At 39.9% G+C, this 20,936-nt stretch overlaps 1 protein-coding gene across 4 annotated transcripts in view; it reads left to right on the plus strand.

Moving 5' to 3' along the window:
* GPLD1 (glycosylphosphatidylinositol specific phospholipase D1) overlaps positions 1 to 20,936 on the plus strand; it is a 59,265-nt gene that overhangs the window by 3,604 nt on the left and 34,725 nt on the right. The window contains exons 1-7 of one of the 4 annotated variants that reach the window (XM_027525182.1): positions 2,739 to 3,630; positions 4,096 to 4,178; positions 6,660 to 6,715; positions 16,775 to 16,853; positions 18,568 to 18,665; positions 19,152 to 19,262; positions 20,308 to 20,356. In XM_027525182.1, the coding sequence (XP_027380983.1) occupies positions 3,605 to 3,630; positions 4,096 to 4,178; positions 6,660 to 6,715; positions 16,775 to 16,853; positions 18,568 to 18,665; positions 19,152 to 19,262; positions 20,308 to 20,356 (502 nt within the window). In that variant the 5' untranslated portion in view covers positions 2,739 to 3,604. Of the gene's footprint in view, positions 1 to 2,738; positions 3,631 to 3,969; positions 4,179 to 6,659; positions 6,716 to 16,774; positions 16,854 to 18,567; positions 18,666 to 19,151; positions 19,263 to 20,307; positions 20,357 to 20,936 lie in introns of those variants that run through there. The other 3 variants (XM_027525184.1, XM_027525183.1, XM_027525185.1) reach the window with 3 other exon arrangements.

A 20,936-nucleotide genomic window follows, 5' to 3' on the forward strand; every position in this document is an offset into this window, starting at 1 on the left:
CTGCAGTCCATGGAATTGCAAAGAGTCGAACATGATTGAGCAGATGAACTGAACTGGCCTGGGGAACTGGTGTGTTTCCATCTTCTGCCTGCAGAGGAAGCTCTACGGATGGTTGATTTCTAAGGTTTGGGGAAATCTGTTTTGTTGAGCAAACTAAGGCCCAGAATAATGACGTCGGCTTTGTTGCTTCTCTTGATCTGAAATAACTCTTATTTTTCCAAGGTTCTATTTCAAACGGTGTCCACTCTGCATAGGGCCCATAGTATTTTTATGGGAACACAAAAATGTTTCCCTTCTTATAAAGTCAGAATTAAAAAATAAGATTTTAAGTATTAAGATATTAACCTTGATACCAATGCAGATGTAAAAGGTGATTTTTTTAAAAAAGAAAAATGTTTATTCTTATGAAAGAGGAGGCCCCCACCAAGGCAAAAGTGCCGCGGGCCTAGGAAATTCACCATGTCCCTTGCCTGACTCCCCCACTATTCTGTGCTCTTTGCAAACTCCCATTCAGAGCAGGAATGATTCCCTCCTGACTCCCATCTTGCTTCTAGGCTGCTCTGACACCTCCCAGAGCTGGCCAGGTGTGTTCACCAGGGCTTGAAAGGATAAGGCCACCTAGTGACAGGGACTTTTCTTCCTTTCCCCTTGGCTTTCCCCTGTCCTGAGCACCTCCACCTCCTAGCTTTTACCTTTCTCCATCCTCTCTTCCTTTCACTCTAAGGACACTATGATGACAGCAGCATATTAGAATGTGTAGATGTGAGCTGAAAGTGTCTGCTTTATCTCAAACGTTTCTGGACCTTAAAATTGTATTTCATTTATCTACACAAGGAGATCTGGCTTCACTTTAAACGCCCTACCCAGTGCTGGATTTATACACAAATCTATATTGTTATTAAAAATGTATTGCTGTATATGTTGAGTGTAAAATTATTTTTCTTATTTTTGAATTCAATAAGAAATATAGTTACACAGTAGAAGTCTTTTGGGGGAGAGAGGGGCTTGTGGGATCTTAGTTTCTGACCAGGGATCGAGCTGGGCCCCAACAGTGAAAGCGCTGGGTCCCAACCACTGGATCACCAGGGAATTCCCTCAATAGAAGTCTTAGGTATATCTTTTAGAAAGGCAAAATTCAAATTCTTTTGAACGACGATGTTGTTGTTTAGTTGCTAACTCATTTCCGACTCTTTGCCGTGCCACGGACTGTAGCCCGCCAGGCTCCTCTGCTCATGGGATTTACCAGGCAAAATATACTGGAGTGGCTTGCCATGTCCCTGTCTAGGGGATCTTCCTGACTGAGGGATAGAACCAGCATCTCCTGCATTGGCAGATGGATTCTTTACCACTGAGCCCCTGGGGAAGCCAACGTGTATTGAACACTTAAACTGTGTACCAGTCTCTATTCTAAGCATGTTACTGTATTTAATCATCTGATCTTCATGACGACCCTATGTGGTGGGCAGTATTATTATTCCCATTTTTTATGGATAATTTTATAAGTAAGGAAACTGAGACAAATAAACTTCTAGTAACTTTGTCCAATGTCACCCCAATAGAAGGCAGTAGAACAAGGACCCAAATGAAACCCAAGGCCTTGTGCTCAAGCTTATACTTCCTGCCCCCATTCCTTAATGGACCTGCTTGTTTACTTCTCAACTTGCATCTCTATTTATAGAAAAGCTCTGAATGGTAGACTCATGGTCTCTATTTTATGACGAAGCCACCTGTATTAGGAAAGAGGGCAGGGGGGTGGAAAGAAAAATAATTCCATACACATTTGTAAGATAGTTTTCTTAATATTGCAAGCTGTATTTTAACTTTCCTTTAAAAGTCGTATCTTTGTTTTCATGGTTACAAAGGTAATACAAACTTCACAAAAGCTCAAGCAGTATTGTCCTGTAAAGGCCCTATCTCATAACTTATCACACTAGACTGCCTAAGCAAGTAATTACCTCTCGTTCTGTTGCATACATAAAATTAAGTCATTCTGAACCGTAAACACGAAAATTATATGTAATGAGAAACTCGGGATCAGTATTGCTTAGTTACAGATCCCTGAACCTGTTTCTTTCTCTGGAGCTTTGTGGATGGATTTGTCTTATTAAATCTGATTAGATATTGTTTTCAGGCAGTGCTTCATCTTCCCTGTTGACCCTTTGCAGACCTCTTACTTTGTCAGTCACTGAATACTCCTGAGTCTTCTGGGCTTGTGAAGTGAAGTTGCTCAGTCACGTCCAACTCTTTTTGACCCCATGGATTGTAGCCCACCAGACTCCTCTGTCCGTGGGATTTTCCAGGCAAGAATCCTGGAGTGGGTTGCCATTTCCTTCTCCAGGGGATCTTCCTGAGCCAGGGATTGAACCTGGGTCTCCCACACGGTGGGCAGACTCTTTACTGTCTGAGCCACCAGGGAAAGTTCTTCTGGGCTTACCAGAGCCCTAAATTGTAATCACCACCCTCTCACATGCAGGCTTCAGAAAACTCAGAGTGAGAAGGGAGCAAATTCCATGGCCTCTGGTGGCCAGAAGGGTCCGGTAGTCTGCACATATCGTGTGGCTGGTGGGGACGGGGGAACGTGGGGAGGGTACCTCTGGCTGGGGACAGAGACCTGCCAGCTGGATGGAGTCCAGCTGATGGTCCTCACACATGGGGGCATCAGTTCATGAAGCCAGTTCTTTGTTTGTTTGTTTTTTAAAAACAGCTAGAAGTCAGGTTTTTTGTTTGTGTTTTAGGTTGTGCTGCACAGCTTTTGGGATCTTATTTCCCACACCAGGAATTGAACCTGGGGCTCTCAGCTAGTGAAAGCACAGAGTCGTAGCCAGTGGACCAGCAGCAAATTCCCAGAAATCTAGATTTATATGCAGATTTTTCCTGTTTAAAAAAAAAAAAATGTCGTAAGTTTATAAAACAATCCATTTGCCAAACAAAACACTCAGTTTATGGCCTCTGACCTACAGTCAGGAGCAGCAGGGCCTCATGCCATCGGGGTTGGGGAAGAGCTGTTAGCATTGTTTTCCTTGGGGATTTGCAGGAGCAAAGGAAACTTGGCAGACACCCGAGGGTCTCAGACCATCCCGTCTTCTCTTCTTCTCTTCCATTTGGCTAACCTGAATGAACACTGTGAACTCCCCCTCTTTCAAAATCAACTTTCCTGCTTCTAATGTTATGCGTCATTCGAGCTTTAAGATCACCATCACTTCTACAAAGAGTTATACCTAAGTTCTCCCATTGATTAAGTGCAATAGATTGCATACTTGTAACGTCAGGTGTATTCTGAACCTCTCATTTTCTGAATCCTTCTTTCTTGGTCCAAAATCTGTCGCTCTCCACTCACACTCCCCTCTCCCCCACTGAAAGTGTTATCAGCATCTTTGCTTGCAGGAATCTGACCAGGCAGCAGGTTCTGGATAAGTGCTCTAAGAACAGCCGGGGAGAAAGAGACCAGGAGAAGTTGCTGTTGTGTAATCCCATGCAAGTGTCATTATCTGTTGCCAAATACTGAAAGAGAAGCTGGTTCCAACTGATCATCATAAAACCTTTCCCAGCACTTGTGGCTGCAGAGGCCGAGGAAGCAGGGCAACCAGATATATGTGCGGAAAAAATGCAAGAGAAATCGACTCTTGTGAGGTGAGGTGGTCCAATATATGGATTATCAATACAATCAATAACTTTTAAAGATAAAGGTTATCAATATCTTTTTTTTTTTAAAGAAAGTAAAGAATATTTGGAGACCACTTTGCATCTCCATCCAAATGTCATATTAGAAAGAAATCCAGGAGAAACCAGAGTCCGGTGATGGGAATGCTCATACCGGGAGGCATTGAGATTTCAGTTTATCCCTTTTTTTTTTTCTCCTTTCCTCTCCCAGGTGGAGTTTGTTTGCTGTCCTGGTGAAGTTAAACAGTAGTTAAACAGTTGACTTCACTGGGAAATGATATTATTTTGAAATGAGGCAGGGTTTCCCGTGTCAGTGACCTGGTTAGAGGGAGAGCAGCTGGTCTGGGCCAGGCTTCTAGACTCCGTGCTGCCGCAGCTCTGAGCATTGCTCGTCACCATAGGAGCGGGGAGTAATGAGAGCATGTCTGCTTTCAGATTCTGGTCAGGACTGCTGATGCTACTGGGCTTCCTCTGCCCTAGAAGTTCACCATGTGGCATTTCGACACACATAGAAATAGGTAAGTGGCAGCCTCTTGTCGTGGTATGAAGGACAGTGTATCTGTCAGAAACGTTAAGGAGGGGATTTAAAATCTATCCCACTTGTTGACAACAAGTTCCCCTGCTGCCCTGAGCCATGCGGCAGCGAAGGGGAGAAAGCCCAGGCTGGAGTCGTCCAGGGCTGGGGACTGACTATCGGAGTGAAGTCCATGGAGAAGCAGGAAGGTGCTTTGATCACTGTGTCTCGGGCTGTTTCTCTGCATGGGGAAATAGGAACTGGATAAACTTGGCGGGGGGGCGTCCCATGAAGCAGAAGAACTGATAGAATAGGAGAAGAGAAAAATGGGGGTAGTGTGGTAGGAGTCGAGGAATCTATTTTTGTTTTTACATTTTCAAGTATACGTGAAGGACATGTAGCCACAGGACTGGGTCCCCTGAGTCAAACGGCTTTAAAGATGGTTGGCTTCAGGGAGAGCAAGGAAGCGGGGGAATTTGAATGGTCCCTGGTATTAGAGATACCCAGAATGATGGCAGGATTTGGGGAGCCTAGGGATATAATAAGCTGATGCCTGTGAGCTCGGGGCAAAGGCTGAGTGATCTGGATAAAGGTAGATGGTAGCACAAAAGGTTGGTTCTTGGATGAAATGTATTCTTAATGTTTTTTTACTCTTTGGATAAAAACAGTAACAATGTTTTAGTTATGCTACCTCTAGAAGGTTCAAAGCAGAACAAGATTATGAATGAAAAATGAAAATTTGGAAAGGGGGCAGGGAGGCTTAAGAGGGAGGGGATATATGCATATTTATGACTGACTCATGTTGTTGTACAGCAGAAACTAACACAGCATTGTAAAGCAACTATTCCCCAATTTAAAGAACATATGAAAATTTATCAGTGCAAAACAGAATATTGAGCTCTGCTGGGCAGGAACTATATGATCACAGAATTACGATTTGAAGGAATACTAGAGGTCACTGAGTATAGTTCCTTTATTTTACAACAGAGGAAATTGATCGCAGAGAGTTTTCACAGCTAACTCATTAGTGACCTAGTCTAGAATTACATATCCTAACAGTTGGTCCAGTATTCTTTCATGAAACATCTATGCTAAAATGTTAGAGTCATTTAAAATCTAAAATGTTAGATGTTAGAGTCAGGAGACAGTGGAAAAGAGACTCAGGCGTAGGTTTTAATACCAGCTCTGCTATAAACTACATGAGTGACTCTGGGCAACTCACTTTCTCTTTCTCTTTTGCAAAATGAGGGGGCTGAACTTCTTAATGAATTCTAAATTATCTTGCACATCTAAGTTCTGTGAAACTGAAATTGCTAAAAACTTTAGCAGTGGGCCAAAGAGGAACAAATATAAGTGGGGATATTCAACTTTTTAATGTTAAGAGTTAAAAAATTAGCAAGACAGATGAAATTTCAAAATTTTTAAAATTCAGATAATTGCTTGCCTTTCTTCAGTAGGTGCCAAACAAGGGCCCTAATAATTAATATGTTAATATAAATATAACATGTTTATGTGGACATAATTGAAGGCAATTCCAAATCTGCACAGATTGTGAGGATTCTTATACAAAGAGATTAAAACTTTGATAATTATTTGCCAGTAACTTACATGATTTAATAAATATCTTGGTTCTTGTTTTCACTTCTTATATAAGGCCTGTGTGGATGATTGACATTTTTGTGAGTTAATTAGAATTGGCCTCCTTCATTGGTTTCAGTCTGTAAACCTCTATAATCCTATTACCTGTTATTTCTGACTGCTACGACTTTGCCTCTTTATGATATAAATGCTTATAATATGGTAGTGGCTACATTTTTGTGTATGTGACTTCCAATAGAAATAAGGTGTCACCTTTGACTGTCTCTTCACAAGGCGTGTTCCTGTTATTGATACTAAGAAGATTGAGGATGTGGGTGTGCATATCTTATGGGTGTGGGTGTGTAGGTGGAGCACATGGCTTTTGAGACTTTTTTTCTCCTTCTAAAATAGTCCAATGATGAGAAAACACTTGTGGGTCATTAATTCAGTCCATGGTTTACACCGTGTATTGTACAGATAAACTTGGTTTGTTGTGAATTGTTGAAGCAAAATATAACTTCTGTTTGAGTTTTTGACATGTGTCAGTCATTAGCTCATCACTTAGCCTTTTTCTGTGTGATTCTCTCACCAAACCTATGAGGTGGATGTTATTTACTTAATTTTACATAGGGGGGAACTGAAGCCTAGAGAGGTAATGTAACTTACCCAAGGTCATAAGAGCTAGTTAAGCAGAAACTGTAATTTTGATTTGTATCATAACAATATAAATATTGTTTGAATCTAGCTATCAGCTAATGAAAATTACTAGTACAAATTAAATTTTCACATCCCACTTCCTTGACAGTTACAAGCACAAAATTTTATCTTTTCCTTTTAAAATGATCTTCAGGCAGTTCTGTTTTCAGTTATAGTTGGATTTAATTCATTTATATACTCATTCTTTCAGGACACAGAGCTCTGGAGTTTCTCCACCTTCAGGATGGGAGTATTAACTACAAAGAGGTAAAAAGTTTGATTTTTTTCTTTTATTCCTTGGGCATTAGCTTCCTCTCATAGGTGACAAAAATCCTAACAGATATTGAAATATTTAGTTTCAATTAAAAAGATGAGTCCTTTTTATGTCTTTATAAAATATTAATATTTGGGGTTAAAATGTATATCTCCTTTAGCACTACTTGAATATATGTAATAATGAAATATTTTATATAAATTATAGTGCGAAAAACATGTGAAAGCAGTGTTTGAGAGAATTTCTTAAAATGGTACACTTTATTTCTTTTTGTAAAGAAAAGTTATACGTAAGCCACTTTTTCCCACTTCTTATCTCTCTGTGTTATGTAAAAACTGCATCATCATGGGAAAGAAGTAAGTATTTATTGAGAAGTGTGCTTTGAGATTAAGACTTTTCTGCCTACTGTGCTCTTAGTACAACTAGCTGATGACTCACCTTTATCCATCTTCAAATTAGTTGAAACCATTCTGGCACTATACACTCTTTCTAATTCTATAGCTAAATAAAACTGTGACAAAGATGATTCTTAAATATTACCTTTGAGAAGAGTGGTTAAATTCTCTATGACTTCAGAATTGGATCAAATTATTTACCTGTGAGTGTTGGTAATCCAGTATGGAACGCAGGATGATACAAAAACTGAAATCTAGCATTGTTCATAAACTGCTTTTTGTCATTAGTTTCAACTTCCTTATTTACCAATTTAACAGGCCCGCTAAGGAAAAAAACAGCGTTTATATTTGTCGTCTTCATTGACCCTGATAGAAAGTGGTAGGAAAGAGGAGAAGCAAGAATCTGCCTCATTCATGGTGTGAACAATCAATCCTGAGCGTGCCCAGGGTGATTTTCTAGTAGAGGTATTCAAGCTTGCATCACTAACTTTAAACATGTTAAATGGACACACATCCTTCCCCTCAGCACTGGTCCTAATCCGTATACGGATGTCGTCACTGGAAACGGCTTGAGTGCCCTGAGAACACACACCTCCCCCTTTTAACTCATGAAGACAGGGATTGTGTTAGCTTTTCTCATGTTATCAGAAAACCTCTTTTCAAAGATTGAGGATCTGTTTTATAACTTCGTATGTGGGGCTTTGAAGTTTCTCCTTCTCTATACTAAAACCTGCTCTCTGGTGAGTGCTGGACTCATTGGTCCAGTCTGGTGAAAGGATCCAGAGGGAGGCTACCCCAAGGATGCTAGACAGATCCCACAGGCTGGTGGTGCTCAGCAAGCCCTGCACATTTAGGGTCTGGGTTCTTTTGGTTCTGGGATTATCTTTTGCTGATCCATCCAGAGGTGACTGCATTTGTAATGACTTTAACTTACCATGGCTTCTCTGATAGCTCAGTTGGTAAAGAATCTACCTGCAATGCAGGAGACCACGGCTCAATTCCTGGGTCGGGAAGATCCCCTAGAGAAGGGATAGGCTACCCACTCCAGTATTCTTGGGCTTCCCTTGTGGCTCAGCTGATAAAGAATCCTCTCACAATGCGGGAGACCTGGGTCCGATCCCTGGGTTGGGAAGATCCCCTGGAGAAGGGAAAGGCTACCCACTCCAGTATTAAGAAAGTGAAAGTTGCTCAATTGTGTCCGACTCTTTGCCACCCCATGGACTATACAGTCCATGGAATTCTCCAGGCCAGAATACTGGAGTGGATAGCCTTTCCCATCTCCAGGGGATCTTCCCAACCCAGGCCTGGAGAATTCCATGGACTATACAGTCCATGGGTTGCAAAGAGTTGGACACGACTGAGCGTCTTTCACTGCTAACTTACCATAATCAAGTTAATAAGAGACTAATGCATAAAGCTGAGAAAGTCAGTTTATTAATGTATAAGAACTGTAAAAACCAAACATATCTCACACTGGTGGTAATTTTGTTGTTGTCCAGTCGCTAAGTCGTGTCTGACTCTTTATGACCCCATGGTCTGCAGTGGGCTTCCCTGTCCTTCACAATCTCCCAGAGTTTGGTGGTCATTATTGCCCTGATTTTAGTCCTTCTACAAGAATAAATATAATTTATTAGATAAATAAATAAATATGGTGTATTAACCAGGAAATCAGAACAATGGTGTTCGGTTGGTTGCTGTCTTTTCTTTGCTCTGCTCCTCCCTCACTGCCTGTAGAATAGGTTTGGTGTTTTCTGATCATAGAACTAATAGAAACTGATCATTAAAAAAATTTAAAGTTACGTTATTTTGTAAACTTGCCTTTTTGGTAATTTACTATATCAGAGAGATCATATATTTGTTCATGTCCATATTAATAGAAGTCTTTAGAATAATTTTTAACAATTACATAATTCTTTGTACCATAATTTATTTAGCCAGTTTCCTATGTTAACTTTTTATTTTGAAATAATTTAAAACTGATAGAGAAGTTGAAAAAAATTAGACAAATACTTTCGGTATGACTTTTACCTAATTCCCCCAATTGTTGATAACTTATCCTATTTGCCTTCTGAGCCTATGTATGCATATGATTTTCCCCTGAGCCATTTGAGAGTTAACTGCTGAAGTGGTTTTAATTACCCTTCAATGCACCCTTGTATACAGTAATTCCCTTTACCCTCAGGGGATATGTCCCAAGACCCTCAGTGGATGCCTGCAACTGTGGACAGTTCAGTTCAGTTGGGTTGCTCAGTCTTGTCTGACTCTTTGCGACCCCATGGATCACAACACGCCAGACCTTCCTGTCCATCACCAACTCCCAGAGTTTACCCAAACTCATGTCCATTGAGTTGGTGATGCCATCCAACCATCTCATCCTCTGTCGTCCCCTTCTCCTCCTGCCCTTAATCTTTCCCAGCATCAGGGTCTTTTCAAATGAGTCAGCTCTTCACATCAGTGACCAAAGTATTGGAATTTCAGCTTCAGCATCAGTCCTTCCAATGAATATTCAGGACTGATCTCCTCTAAGATGGACTGGTTGGATCTCCTTGAAGTCCAAGGGACTCTCAAGAGTCTTCTTCAACACCACAGTTCAAAAGTATCAATTCTTTGGCGCTCAGCTTTCTTTATAGTCCAACTCTCACATCCGTACATGACTACCGGAAAAGTTCCTCATATATACCATATTTTCCTACACATATGTACATACTTATGATAAAGCTTAATTTATGAATTAGGCACAGTAAGAGAAACAACAGTGACTAAAAAATGGAACAAGTATAACAATATATGTAATAAAAATTATGTAACTATGGTCTTCCTATCAAAATAACTTACTGAACAAATTTATTGTCTTTTCCATTTTATCTAAGCACTTAATTGTATACTGTGGCTGTACTTTTGCAGTTTGAGGTGCTGCAGCAATACTAGCACAAATTTCCTTTTCCTTCACAATTTCATAGCTAGAATATTTCTTTCCTTATCTACAGCATTCACCTTTTCACTTAAAGAAAGCCCTTCACAGTTTCTCTTTGGTATGTCCAAATGGCCAGCACCACTCCTCTTGTGCTTTGGGGCCATTACTGAGTAAGGTAAGATCTACTCGAACACAAGCACTGTACTACCTAAATCGCAGGTCTAATGATGGAGACTAACAGGCAGGATATAGTGGACAAAGGGAGGCTTGATAGAACAGGATGGTGCGAGCTTTCATCATCATACTCAGAATGGTGGCCAGTTTAAAAATCAGGAATTGCTTATTTCTGGAATTTTCCGTCTGGGATGATCTATTTTTGGCTGGGCTGAGTCTTCACTGGTGCGCATGGGCTTTCTCTACCTATGAGGAATGGGGGCTACTCTTGTGGCGCACAGGCTTCTCACTGCAGTGGCTTCTCTTGTTGTGGGGCATGGGTTCTAAGCTCGTGGGCTTCAATAGTTGTGGCACACGGCTCAGCAGTTGTGGCTCAGAGAGAGCTGGCTCAGTAGCTGTGGCACACAGGCTTCGTTGCTCCATGGCATGTGGGATCTTCCTGGACCAGGGATCAAACGGGGTGTCCTCTGCATTGCAAGGCAGATTCTTAACCACTGGAACACCAGGGAAGCCCCATTTAATATTTTTGGACTTGGGTCACTAAACCAAGGAAAGTAAAACCGTGGTTAAGGAGGGACTATATTTCCTAAAAACAAGGACTATATATATGTGTGTGTGTACATATACACACACTACTATATACGTGCATATAACTACAGTATGATAATAATGACAATCAGGAAATCAACATAGAAATAACACTATTGCCCAATCCCAGGCTCTTACAGATTTCAACAGTTAACTCAACATACTTCATCGTTTCAGGGCTGATACAGAAGCATGTGTTTGGTTCCCTCGGAGCTTCTCCAACCTGGAACAGTTCCTTAGGCCTACCTTCTCTTTATTGTCCTCAATAGTTTGAAAAAGTACAACCCAGTAACTCTGTGGAACGCACCTTCATTTGGTTTTGTTTGATGTTTCCTCACAATTAGATTCTCCTGCAGGTTAGTTTTGGGCAGAAATACGATAGACCACTGAAGTGACGCTGTACTCTTCTCATTGTGTTTTATCAAAAGGCCCGTAATGTCAACTTGAACCATTTCTGGTGATGTAACTTTTATTTCAGCTGTTGTATTTTTCATTCAGTTCTTTATGTCTTCTATTTGAGAGAACTTTTTTCTTTCTTCTTTTTTTTTTTGGTTTCAGATGTGTTTGCAATTGTTCAGTGAAGCATTTTTCTGAGGGTTGCTATAAAATATTTGTCAGATAATTCAGAAATTCCTGCCATCTCTTGGTGGGCATCTGATGACTGTCTTTTTTCATTCCTTTTGACATCTTTCTAGTTCTTGGTATGACGAGTGATCTTTGATTGTAGCCTGGACTTTTTAGGTATTAGGTTACGAGACTGGATCTTCTTTAAACTTCCTGTTCTAGTTGTGTTCTTCTGATACCACTCAGGTAGTGGAAGGAGTCAGGGGACACTCCTTCCTAACTGCCAACGGGGGTTAGAATTCAAGGTTCCTCACTGGGCCTCTCTTGATGCCTCCCTGGCTAGCATAGGTAGGAGTACCTAATGGCTGCTCCTCACCATGGTCTTTACTGATGTCAGAAGGCAGAGGTGGCCTCTTACCTGGGTGGAGGTGGATGTCCTGATCTCCCCTGGGCCTCTTCTTATACTGCCCCCCTTCCCACAGCAGGGAAGGGGAGAAATCCCTTGTTCCAGTTGGGATTGGATGTCCAGGCTCTCCTCATGGTCTCACTGATACCATAGGGTAGGGGACAGGATGGCAGGGATGAAAGTTCTGGCTCCCTCCTTAGCGCTCTCTGATACCACTGCAGTGGGGGAGCCAGGGCACCTCATTGCAGCCTGGTGAGAGGGCAAGCCGAGGCTCCCCACGAGACCTTAGCTAGTGGTGAGGAAGCGTGAGTCTGTGTTTTCTTCTTTGGTGTTTGTCTAGAGCAGAGAGGTTACTGTGCAGAAGTTCTGTCTTGCTAGGCTGTCCCATGCCTGGTTTTGTGGCCTGAGAGTTGCAGGCTTTTGTTTTGTCTACACCCATTGGAGTTTCTAGGCAGATGGCTTTTCCAATATCCAGTTTGGACTACATGAAGCAAAAAGAAAATCCACGGAACTCACCACAGTGTTACTCTTCAGCTCCTGTTCAATGTGCATACTTTTATCCACCTTTGAGTCATAAGTTATATTCTTTTCTTAGACAATGTCCAGGGTTTCAGCTGTATTTAGCAAAAAGAACAGGGATTAGTACACCCACTCCATCTTCCTGGAAGCAGAAGTCCTATTGCTATCGATGATAATTTTGGTTAAGATGGAGTCTGCCGCATTTTACATTGGAAAGTTAATAAATATTTTCTACTTCTTTAAGTAGTAAATATTTTGTAGGGAGATATATTGAGGTAATGCAAATATTCTGTTTCTCATTAAACTTTTTAGCATCCATTGATTCTTGCCTGAAATAATTTTGATGTTTGCCAAATGTTCATCTGATTCTATCATTCCTTGTACATTTATAAATTTGGATTCTGCTATAAGGTAAAGACTCTTCTTCCCCATTTATCTATCTCTTTATATTATATATTCATGGATTCCTCTTTTATTCAATGGTTTATATCACATTATGTGCAGTGCTTAGTCACCCAGTCATATCTGACTCTTTGTGACCCCAAGGATGGTAGCCCTCCAGGCTCCTCTGTCCATGGGATCCTCCAGGCAAGAATACTGGAGTTGCCATGCCTTCCTCCAGGGGATTTTCCCAACCCAGAGATCAAACCCAGGTCTCCCACGTTGCAGGCAGATTCTTTACCATCTGAACCACCAGGGAAGCCCTATATCACATTACTAATATTATTTATTCTGATGCTCCAATTGTCCCAGAATTCATTTCAAGCTGGCTTTTGTGTCTGTTTAAAACCCTGGATTCACAGGAAAACATCTCCAATTCCAATCCATCAGCACAGGATCTAATCTAATCTTCTCCAGGTTCTTATCTGTAACTCCTTTCTGCAACAGTGAAACCTGACCTCCATTATCCTTAATACAAGTTCTGGTTCTGACATGCTTGATCTCCTTGTAGGTAATCCAAGGAGCAAGTCCCTTCAGCTCTGGTACTGCTAGTCGAATCCCCTTGGCCCAGAAACAAATGAAAAACAAAAACAGAACAGGGAAGACATACGGGACCAAGAAAGGATTAATATCCTTAATTGTTCCTGTAGTTCATTGAAATTTCTTTATCTTCAGCTCTGGAAACAGATTCACTTTTAGAAGTCTGTTCTTATTATTTTTTTCATTTTTGCCAATATGTGAAAATGGTATTTTGTTATAGGTTATATTGACAAATAATTAATTTATTATTAATGAGGTTAAATATATTTTCAAGTGTTTATTGACTATTTCTATTGCTTCTTCTATGAATTGCCTGTGTCTTTGCTAATTTTTCTATTAGGATATTAATCTTGATGTGAAGAATGACTTTTTGTTTTACTAAAGACAGCATCTTATCATGTGTCAAATGATTCTCATGGTTATTTATTTTTCTCTTAAATTTGTTTCTGGTTCTTTTTATTTATTTATTTATTTATTTTTATTTTTTTTACTTTACAATATTGTATTGGTATTGCCATACATCAACATGCATCCGCCACGGTCTGGTTCTTTTTACCATGCACAGCATTAAAATTGTTGTGTAGTTAAGTGCATCAATCTTCTCTTTAATGGTTTCTGCCTGTATGTTTTGCTCAGAAACATCATTTCCATTCTGAGATTATACAATTATTCACTTAAAATGTGTCTTGTTATTTTCATGGCTCTGTTTTTGACATTTAACTCTCTAATTCATCTTGTACTTAATTTTTGCATAATGCATGATAGGGATCCAGTGACCTGTTACTGATAATGTCAATTTCAAGTCAGTGTCACATAGGTTAAGTATGGATTCCCTGCAAGAATGGAGTGTTCATTGCAGTGGGGTTGTGCCAACACAATTGTCAATTACTCCATCCTTCATTCATCTCTATCATGCATTATGGTTGAATCTATTTCTTTACTCTTTATTCTGTTTCATTGATCTGTGTCTTTTGGTGCATTTTTATATCTGAAGGACATATCCTCCTTCTGTACTCTTTTCTCTCTAGCAGTTTCCTGATTTTTTTTTCTGACACCTTTTCTTAAAATTTATTTTTAACTGGATTTTAATTGCTTTACAATGTTGTTCATTTCTGCTATACAACAGCATGAATCAGCTATATGTATATGTGTATCCTCTCCTCTTGAGCTTCCGTCCCACCCGACACCTTTACTTTCTAAAATTTGCTTTAGAATTATTTAAAATTTGCTTTAGCATTATTTTCCCCTGTTAAATAACACTATCTCACCAGGAGATTCAGATTCAACAAGTCTTAATACATATGAAGTGACCATTACAGTGGCTGCTAAGGTAAATGTTCAGCAAAGTTAATTATTACTTTTAAGTGGCAAAAGTCCAACTCCAACTGTCTTTGGAAAAAAGACTTTAAGGGTTCATGTAACTGATAAGCCTGGGGCACAGCTGGACTGAGAGGTCTAAGTGATACTCTCTCTCCTAGACACTGGAAGACACTGGCCATCCAGAACTCAGTTTCTTAGTCTAAAATCCCTGGAGAGTTGAAGACTTCCCTGGCAGTCCAGTGGTTAAGAATCTGCGCTGTCTCTGCAGGGGGCACAGGTTCAACCATCCTTGGTCGGGGAACTAAGATACCAGTTACCTGCAAGATGTGGCCAAAAATAAATAAATTAAGACGGAGGGAGAGCATCATCTTAAAAACAAAAGAATGTCTTAAACTAACAAGCAAAAACTCTGAGGAGAAGAAAGCATCTTCTTTCTTCTCCCCACAGCTCTAGCTGAGAAGTCTTGGGGGACGTTCTAGCTGAAGTAGCTTTTGTTAAGCAAACATCTCTGAGCCAAATACTGTAGTGGGAATGGATATACCGCCCTTGTGGTCAGTCTGCCTCACCTGCTCAGTATGGAAGTGATTCTGTCTTTAGAAGACTGGGGATGAGACATTGCTTGAAAAAGGAAAAACAAAAAGTAGGTGATACTGTATTTCCTTCTGTTTCAAGTTATTTGAGGTACTTCTTTGTTGCTTCTACATCTAGCCTATGTTATTAGTAAGTCCCTATTGAAAAATTAAAAAGTTGGATTGCCAGACTTTTCCTTTGCCCACTGGGTCAGAGCTCATTTGCAGATAGTGGAAACCCCTCTGGGTTTCCATAAGAGGAAAGCCCTCTTATGCAGAGAGGGGTACAAGACCACGTATTAGGGGATTCAGTGCTGACAAACTGTGAGAAATGGAGGAGCAGCCTCCTCCATTGAGTTGAGTATCCAGAAAGGACTCCCAGAACAACACACAGAACTGGCCTGCCAGAGCCACTAAGCAGTCAAACAGACACTGTTCCATTCACGAGCTCCATGTCCAACTGTCTCCTGTGTGGTTTGGAAAGTAAGAAGCCGCCATATTGACTGCTGGCTCCAGGACCTCATCACCTCAGCCACGTTCCTTAGTAACAAAATAGATGCCCTCTACTCTGCCTGTGATCACCTGGGCCCCCTCTACTGCTGCTGCCAAAAGGCCAAACACTTCCATGCTGGCTGGGAATAAACAAGGGAGAAGTGGCTCCTCAGTAGTGGCTGGGGAATGTAGTCTTCATTTTCTAGGCCCTAGCACTCATCTGGGTGTAGCCATAAGGGGGTTGGAATGGGATGGAGTGAGCCAGGCCACCAAGGAAGAATGCTGGGAAGAAAACCTCTACCATCGACTTACATCATTTTTGGAAATGGGAAAGGGTATTTTTGTAACCCTCCAAAAGGTTATAATCTTAACCTTTAATCTATAAAGGATATCATCTTACTCTAAAGCACAGGTAGCAACTATAAACATACACACACACAAATAGATATGAACTGATACATGTATATGTGTATGAATATATATATGTGTGTGTTAGTTGCCCAGTCGTGTCTGACTCTTCGTGACTCCATGGACTGTATGTAGCTCACCAGGCTCCTCTGTCCATGGGATTCTCCAGGCAACAATACTGGAGTGGGTTGCCATTTCCTTCTCTAGAGGATCTTCCTGACCCAGGGATCAAACCTGCATCTCCTATGCCTCCTGCATTGGCAGGTGGGTTCTTTACCACTAGCGCCGCCTGGGAAGCCCCAATAAATATATATGTATACCTGTCTGTATTTTTCTCATTTTACTGGTTGTCACTAGGTCATCAAAAAACTTACCACACACCAGTTCTGGGTCAGTGAAATAGTCTTGGAGAAATCTTATTCTTCTGGGTGGACAGAACAAAAGCAAGAGATTTAATTTAAATAGGTGATTTTTTTTTTTTTTTTACTACTACTTAATCAGCTTGTTTGTTTTTGGTAGGGAAGAACCTGAAATTACATTTGGTAGGGTGCTGTTTGAATTATATTGATATAAGAGTTATTTATTTATGCCTGCCTTCCTTCACTTCTTCCTTCCATCACTTCTCCCCTACCATCACATCATTCTAACTTCCCACACCTGGGCCTGCTTTTCTCAGGCTGTTGACTCTTGCCCTCTAACCTCTGTATTTTCCTGCTCCCCAGCTGTTACTTAGGCACCAGGATGCATATCAGGCTGGATCCGTGTTTCCTGACTCATTTTACCCTAGCATCTGTGAGAGAGGTAAGATGGAGACTTACAGACCAGATGATGTTGCTTTTCCTTGGTTGATAGGAATAGCTCAGACTCGAAAAAATAACAAACAACACATTATATTTTCCACTGTTGTTGATCAATGACTTAGTTCGGTTGTGTTTTCCATTTAACCGAAACTCACTTGCTTAAGGGTAAAAATTCTGAAAGCTTTATTCTAAGCACTCTGAATTACTCTCCTGCTTCGTGGCAGAAGAGAGAACATTTTGAAGGAAATTAAAAGGTTCGAGTTTTTATTCCTTGGATGTTATCTGTTAGTGTGTGACCTTGAAAAAGCACCTTCCATGCTGAGTCTTAGTTTCCATGTCTGCAACATAGCCATATCTAAATTAATTACTATTTAATAGTAATAATTAACGCAGGCCTGGCTGCTATACTGAATTGCTGTTGGCATTAATGTACGTTATTTTGTCAAGTGTTATGCAAACCCAAGATAATATTAAGTTAAATGTGCTTCAGTTATGCTTTAAACAAAAGTGGTTAGGCTATTTTTAGTTTAATAATGATATAAAAAATTTGACTTGAGGGATCTGAATTCTGGGATTTTGCTTTTGATTGCTTCTGTGTCACGTGACACTCCATGAAGAATCTGGCACTTGAAGGTTTAGAATAGATGTCAGTTCCTGTTTTTTTTCACTTACTCCTCCTGCCTCCTGTGGGAATAAAGAGGCATATAGCACACCCCATTTAAAAATATTATAAATTCAAATACTTGAAAGCTGTTGAAATATCTGCTTTTTTCTTTTGTGCTATTAGGGAGGCTGACTGTGATGGAAAAGAAGATTTAAAAAAAAAACCCAAATTAAAAAAAAAAAACAGGGACAGCTTATTTCTTTAGCTTTAGGGTACAGAACTTAACACTTCCAGCTTCTCTTGCAGCCCAGCTATTTCTAGATTCTATGAGCAGTTAAGGCTCCTTTTTCTTTTGGCTGGCCGTTCTTCCTAGAGGCTTCCTTTGAATATTGACTCAGGAAACTAAGAGGTTTGGAGGGAAGGCGAAGGAACGCAGCAACACAGCAGGTGGTGGTAGAATATTTCATTGAGAAGCTCCAACTTAAAAAAAAAATTGGGGTATAGTTGCTTTACAATGTTGTGTTGGTTTCTGTTGTACGTTGAAGTGAACCAGCTATTTGTATACGTATATCCCCTTTTTTGTATTTCCTTTCCATTTAGGTTACCATAGAACACTGAGTAGAGTTCCTTGTGCTATATAGCAAGTTCTCATTAGTTGTCTCTTTTGTGCATATTAGCGTCCATATGTCAGTCCCAATCTCACAGTTCATCCCCTGCTTCTCTCTTGGTATCCATATGTTTGTTCTCTACATCTCTGTCTCTATTTCTGCCTTGCAAACAGGTTCATCTGTACCATTTTTCTAGATTGCATGTTTATGTATTAATATACAACATTTTTCTCTGACTTACTTTGTGTGATAGTCTTTAGGTTCGTCCACATCTCTACTAATGACCCATTTTCATTCCTTTTTATGACTGAGTAATATTCTATTGTTTAAATAGACACAAGTACCCCAGTGTTTGTTGAAGCACTATTAACATTAGCAAAGACATGGAAATAACCTAAGTGCCCACTGACAGATGAATGGATGAACAAAGATGTGGTGTGTATATACAAGAGAACCTCCAACCTTTTAAGAGGGAGCTCTGACGGTTGCCTCTGTTTTGTCAGGACAATTCCATGACGTGTCAGAGAGCACTCACTGGACTCCATTTCTTAACGCAAGTGTTCATTATATCCGGAAGAACTATCCTCTTCCCTGGGATGAGGTAGGCACAGCCTGTAACCCTAAAAATACTTCGTTCCAGACTTGCCAAGTACTATTGTTGCACCTGCAGTAACTCCATTTCTAACCCCAACCCTTAATCCAGGCTCTGAGGGCTACTCACCCTTCTGCCTCAATACCAAACACAGCATATGGGACATAGTAAATAGCTAGTCAACAGTTGAACAAATGATTTTTCAAAATTTACATCTTCAGTTTTATTTTCAATAAACAATTTTTAAAATTTGGGGCATGTCACGTGGTCATTTTGCTCCCCTAGTAAATAAATCTGAAAGCAGTTTCAAGGCACTCAGAAACATTTCAAAAAAAAGTCCTTTGTGGTTCGTGGGTAACTACAACATACCTGTCTCTGATGTTTTGTTAAGTCTCAGTAATGGAAATGAATTCATATTTGTTAATCCTTTTAATAAGGTTGTTATAAAATTACTACCTTCCCCCTAACCCCAACTCTAATTTGCTTATTTGGCAGGACACAGAGAAACTGGTAGCTTTCTTGTTTGGAATTACGTCTCACATGGTGGCTGATGTCAACTGGCATAGCCTGGGTATTGAACAAGGATTCCTTAGGACGATGGCTGCCGTGAGTACATAGCTTCAGGTTAATGACTTTGTGGGAATGATATTGTCCTACCCAAGATTGAGAAGTGACTCTTTTAGGATAGTTAGGGACTTTGGAAAGGTTATGTACACACTGCTATATTTAAAATGGATAATCAACAATGTTATGTGCCAGTCTGGATGGGAGAAGGGTTGAGGGGAGAATGGATACATTTATATGTATGACTGAGTCCCTTCGCTGTTCAGCTGAAATTATCACAACATTGTTAATTGGCTATACCTAAATACAAAATGTTTTCAGTGCTAAAAAAATGAAATTAAAAAAAATTTATTAAAACCTGACTATTTTAGGAAAAGAAAAACTTAGGTTATTCAGATTCACATGGAAATAAGACTCTTTGCCCAATGTAGTATTCATTAGATTTCCATCTCTTCTTGTTCATTGCTCTTACACATTTGCTACCCGGGTAAATTCATCCACGTGGGCAGATTGACTAATGTGCCCTGAAAACAGCCATAGATGTCATGTTCTGTTTAGTCACAAACAGTATTTGAGACATTTTATGTTTTAGTCAAGCTGTGCATCTTAATAGCAGAGGTATAAACCCCTACTATCTGTTTCTATTTAAAAGTAAGTTAGCATGCTTTTGTTTTTTGTTTTTTTTTTTTCCCTTTTTTTCTTTTCTATATGAAGATGCCATATCCCCACTGAAAATTGTGACCTTACCTGATGAAAGTCCCCTCTGGTTATTCATTGATGTTAATACTATCCTGTAAAAAATATAAACTTGCACTTAGAGATTGTTCATGTATCCTGTTAGATACAAATGTTTGCAGCAGCTTTATCTGTTAAAACATGAAGCATACAACTCAGCTGCCAGGATCATTTTTTTTTTTAACAAATGATAAAAGTAAATGTTTCTTTGAAAAGTGAGTCCAGTCACCACTACGCGTCCTCAGCAGTCGTTGGGTTAGGCTATCATCTCCCCACGCCTCGCTTCATTGCGGGGTAGGAGTGTGGGGTTCAATTTGTGATATATACTAGATGGTTCTCTTTTTTCCCTCAGATTGATTTTCACAACTCCTATCCCGAGGCACATCCGGCTGGTGATTTCGGTACTACTTATTTACATATTGCCAGAGTCTCTTTCGTGGTAGTTATATTTCACCTGTAGTCACTATTGAACCCTATGTATGTATGCTTTTAGTTTCTTGCCACTAGCTTTCTATTTTAACATTGCAATTGTTTAGAGTACAGGAATTCTTCATTTAATATAGAGATGCACATCTGCAAAGATTATAAATATATGAATACGTTATATATGTATATATGTGTATATGTATATAATATATAATACTATATATGTATTTTGTAAAAACCAAACAAAAAATGGGATTTTCCCTGGTGGTTCAGTGGTAAAGAAGTCTCTGTGCTTCCACTGCAGGGAGCTCAGGTTCAATCCCTGGTCAGGGAAATTCCACTTGCCTTAAGGTGTAGCCAAAAAAAGGACAAAACAACCAAAAAAACACCATTATATTTTATCATTGACTTGTGCCATTATTTTAGAAAAGCATTACTTTTAAAATCAGATTTAAATTCATTGCCTAGTGTCTCCTAATACTTTAGCTTTAAATGGATAAACTCCATCTTTTTCTATATTTAATTACCTTTAAATATGCACAGTATTGGTGAGTA

Source organism: Bos indicus x Bos taurus, chromosome 23 (assembly GCF_003369695.1).
Source record: "Bos indicus x Bos taurus breed Angus x Brahman F1 hybrid chromosome 23, Bos_hybrid_MaternalHap_v2.0, whole genome shotgun sequence".
Lineage (NCBI taxonomy): Eukaryota > Metazoa > Chordata > Mammalia > Artiodactyla > Bovidae > Bos > Bos indicus x Bos taurus.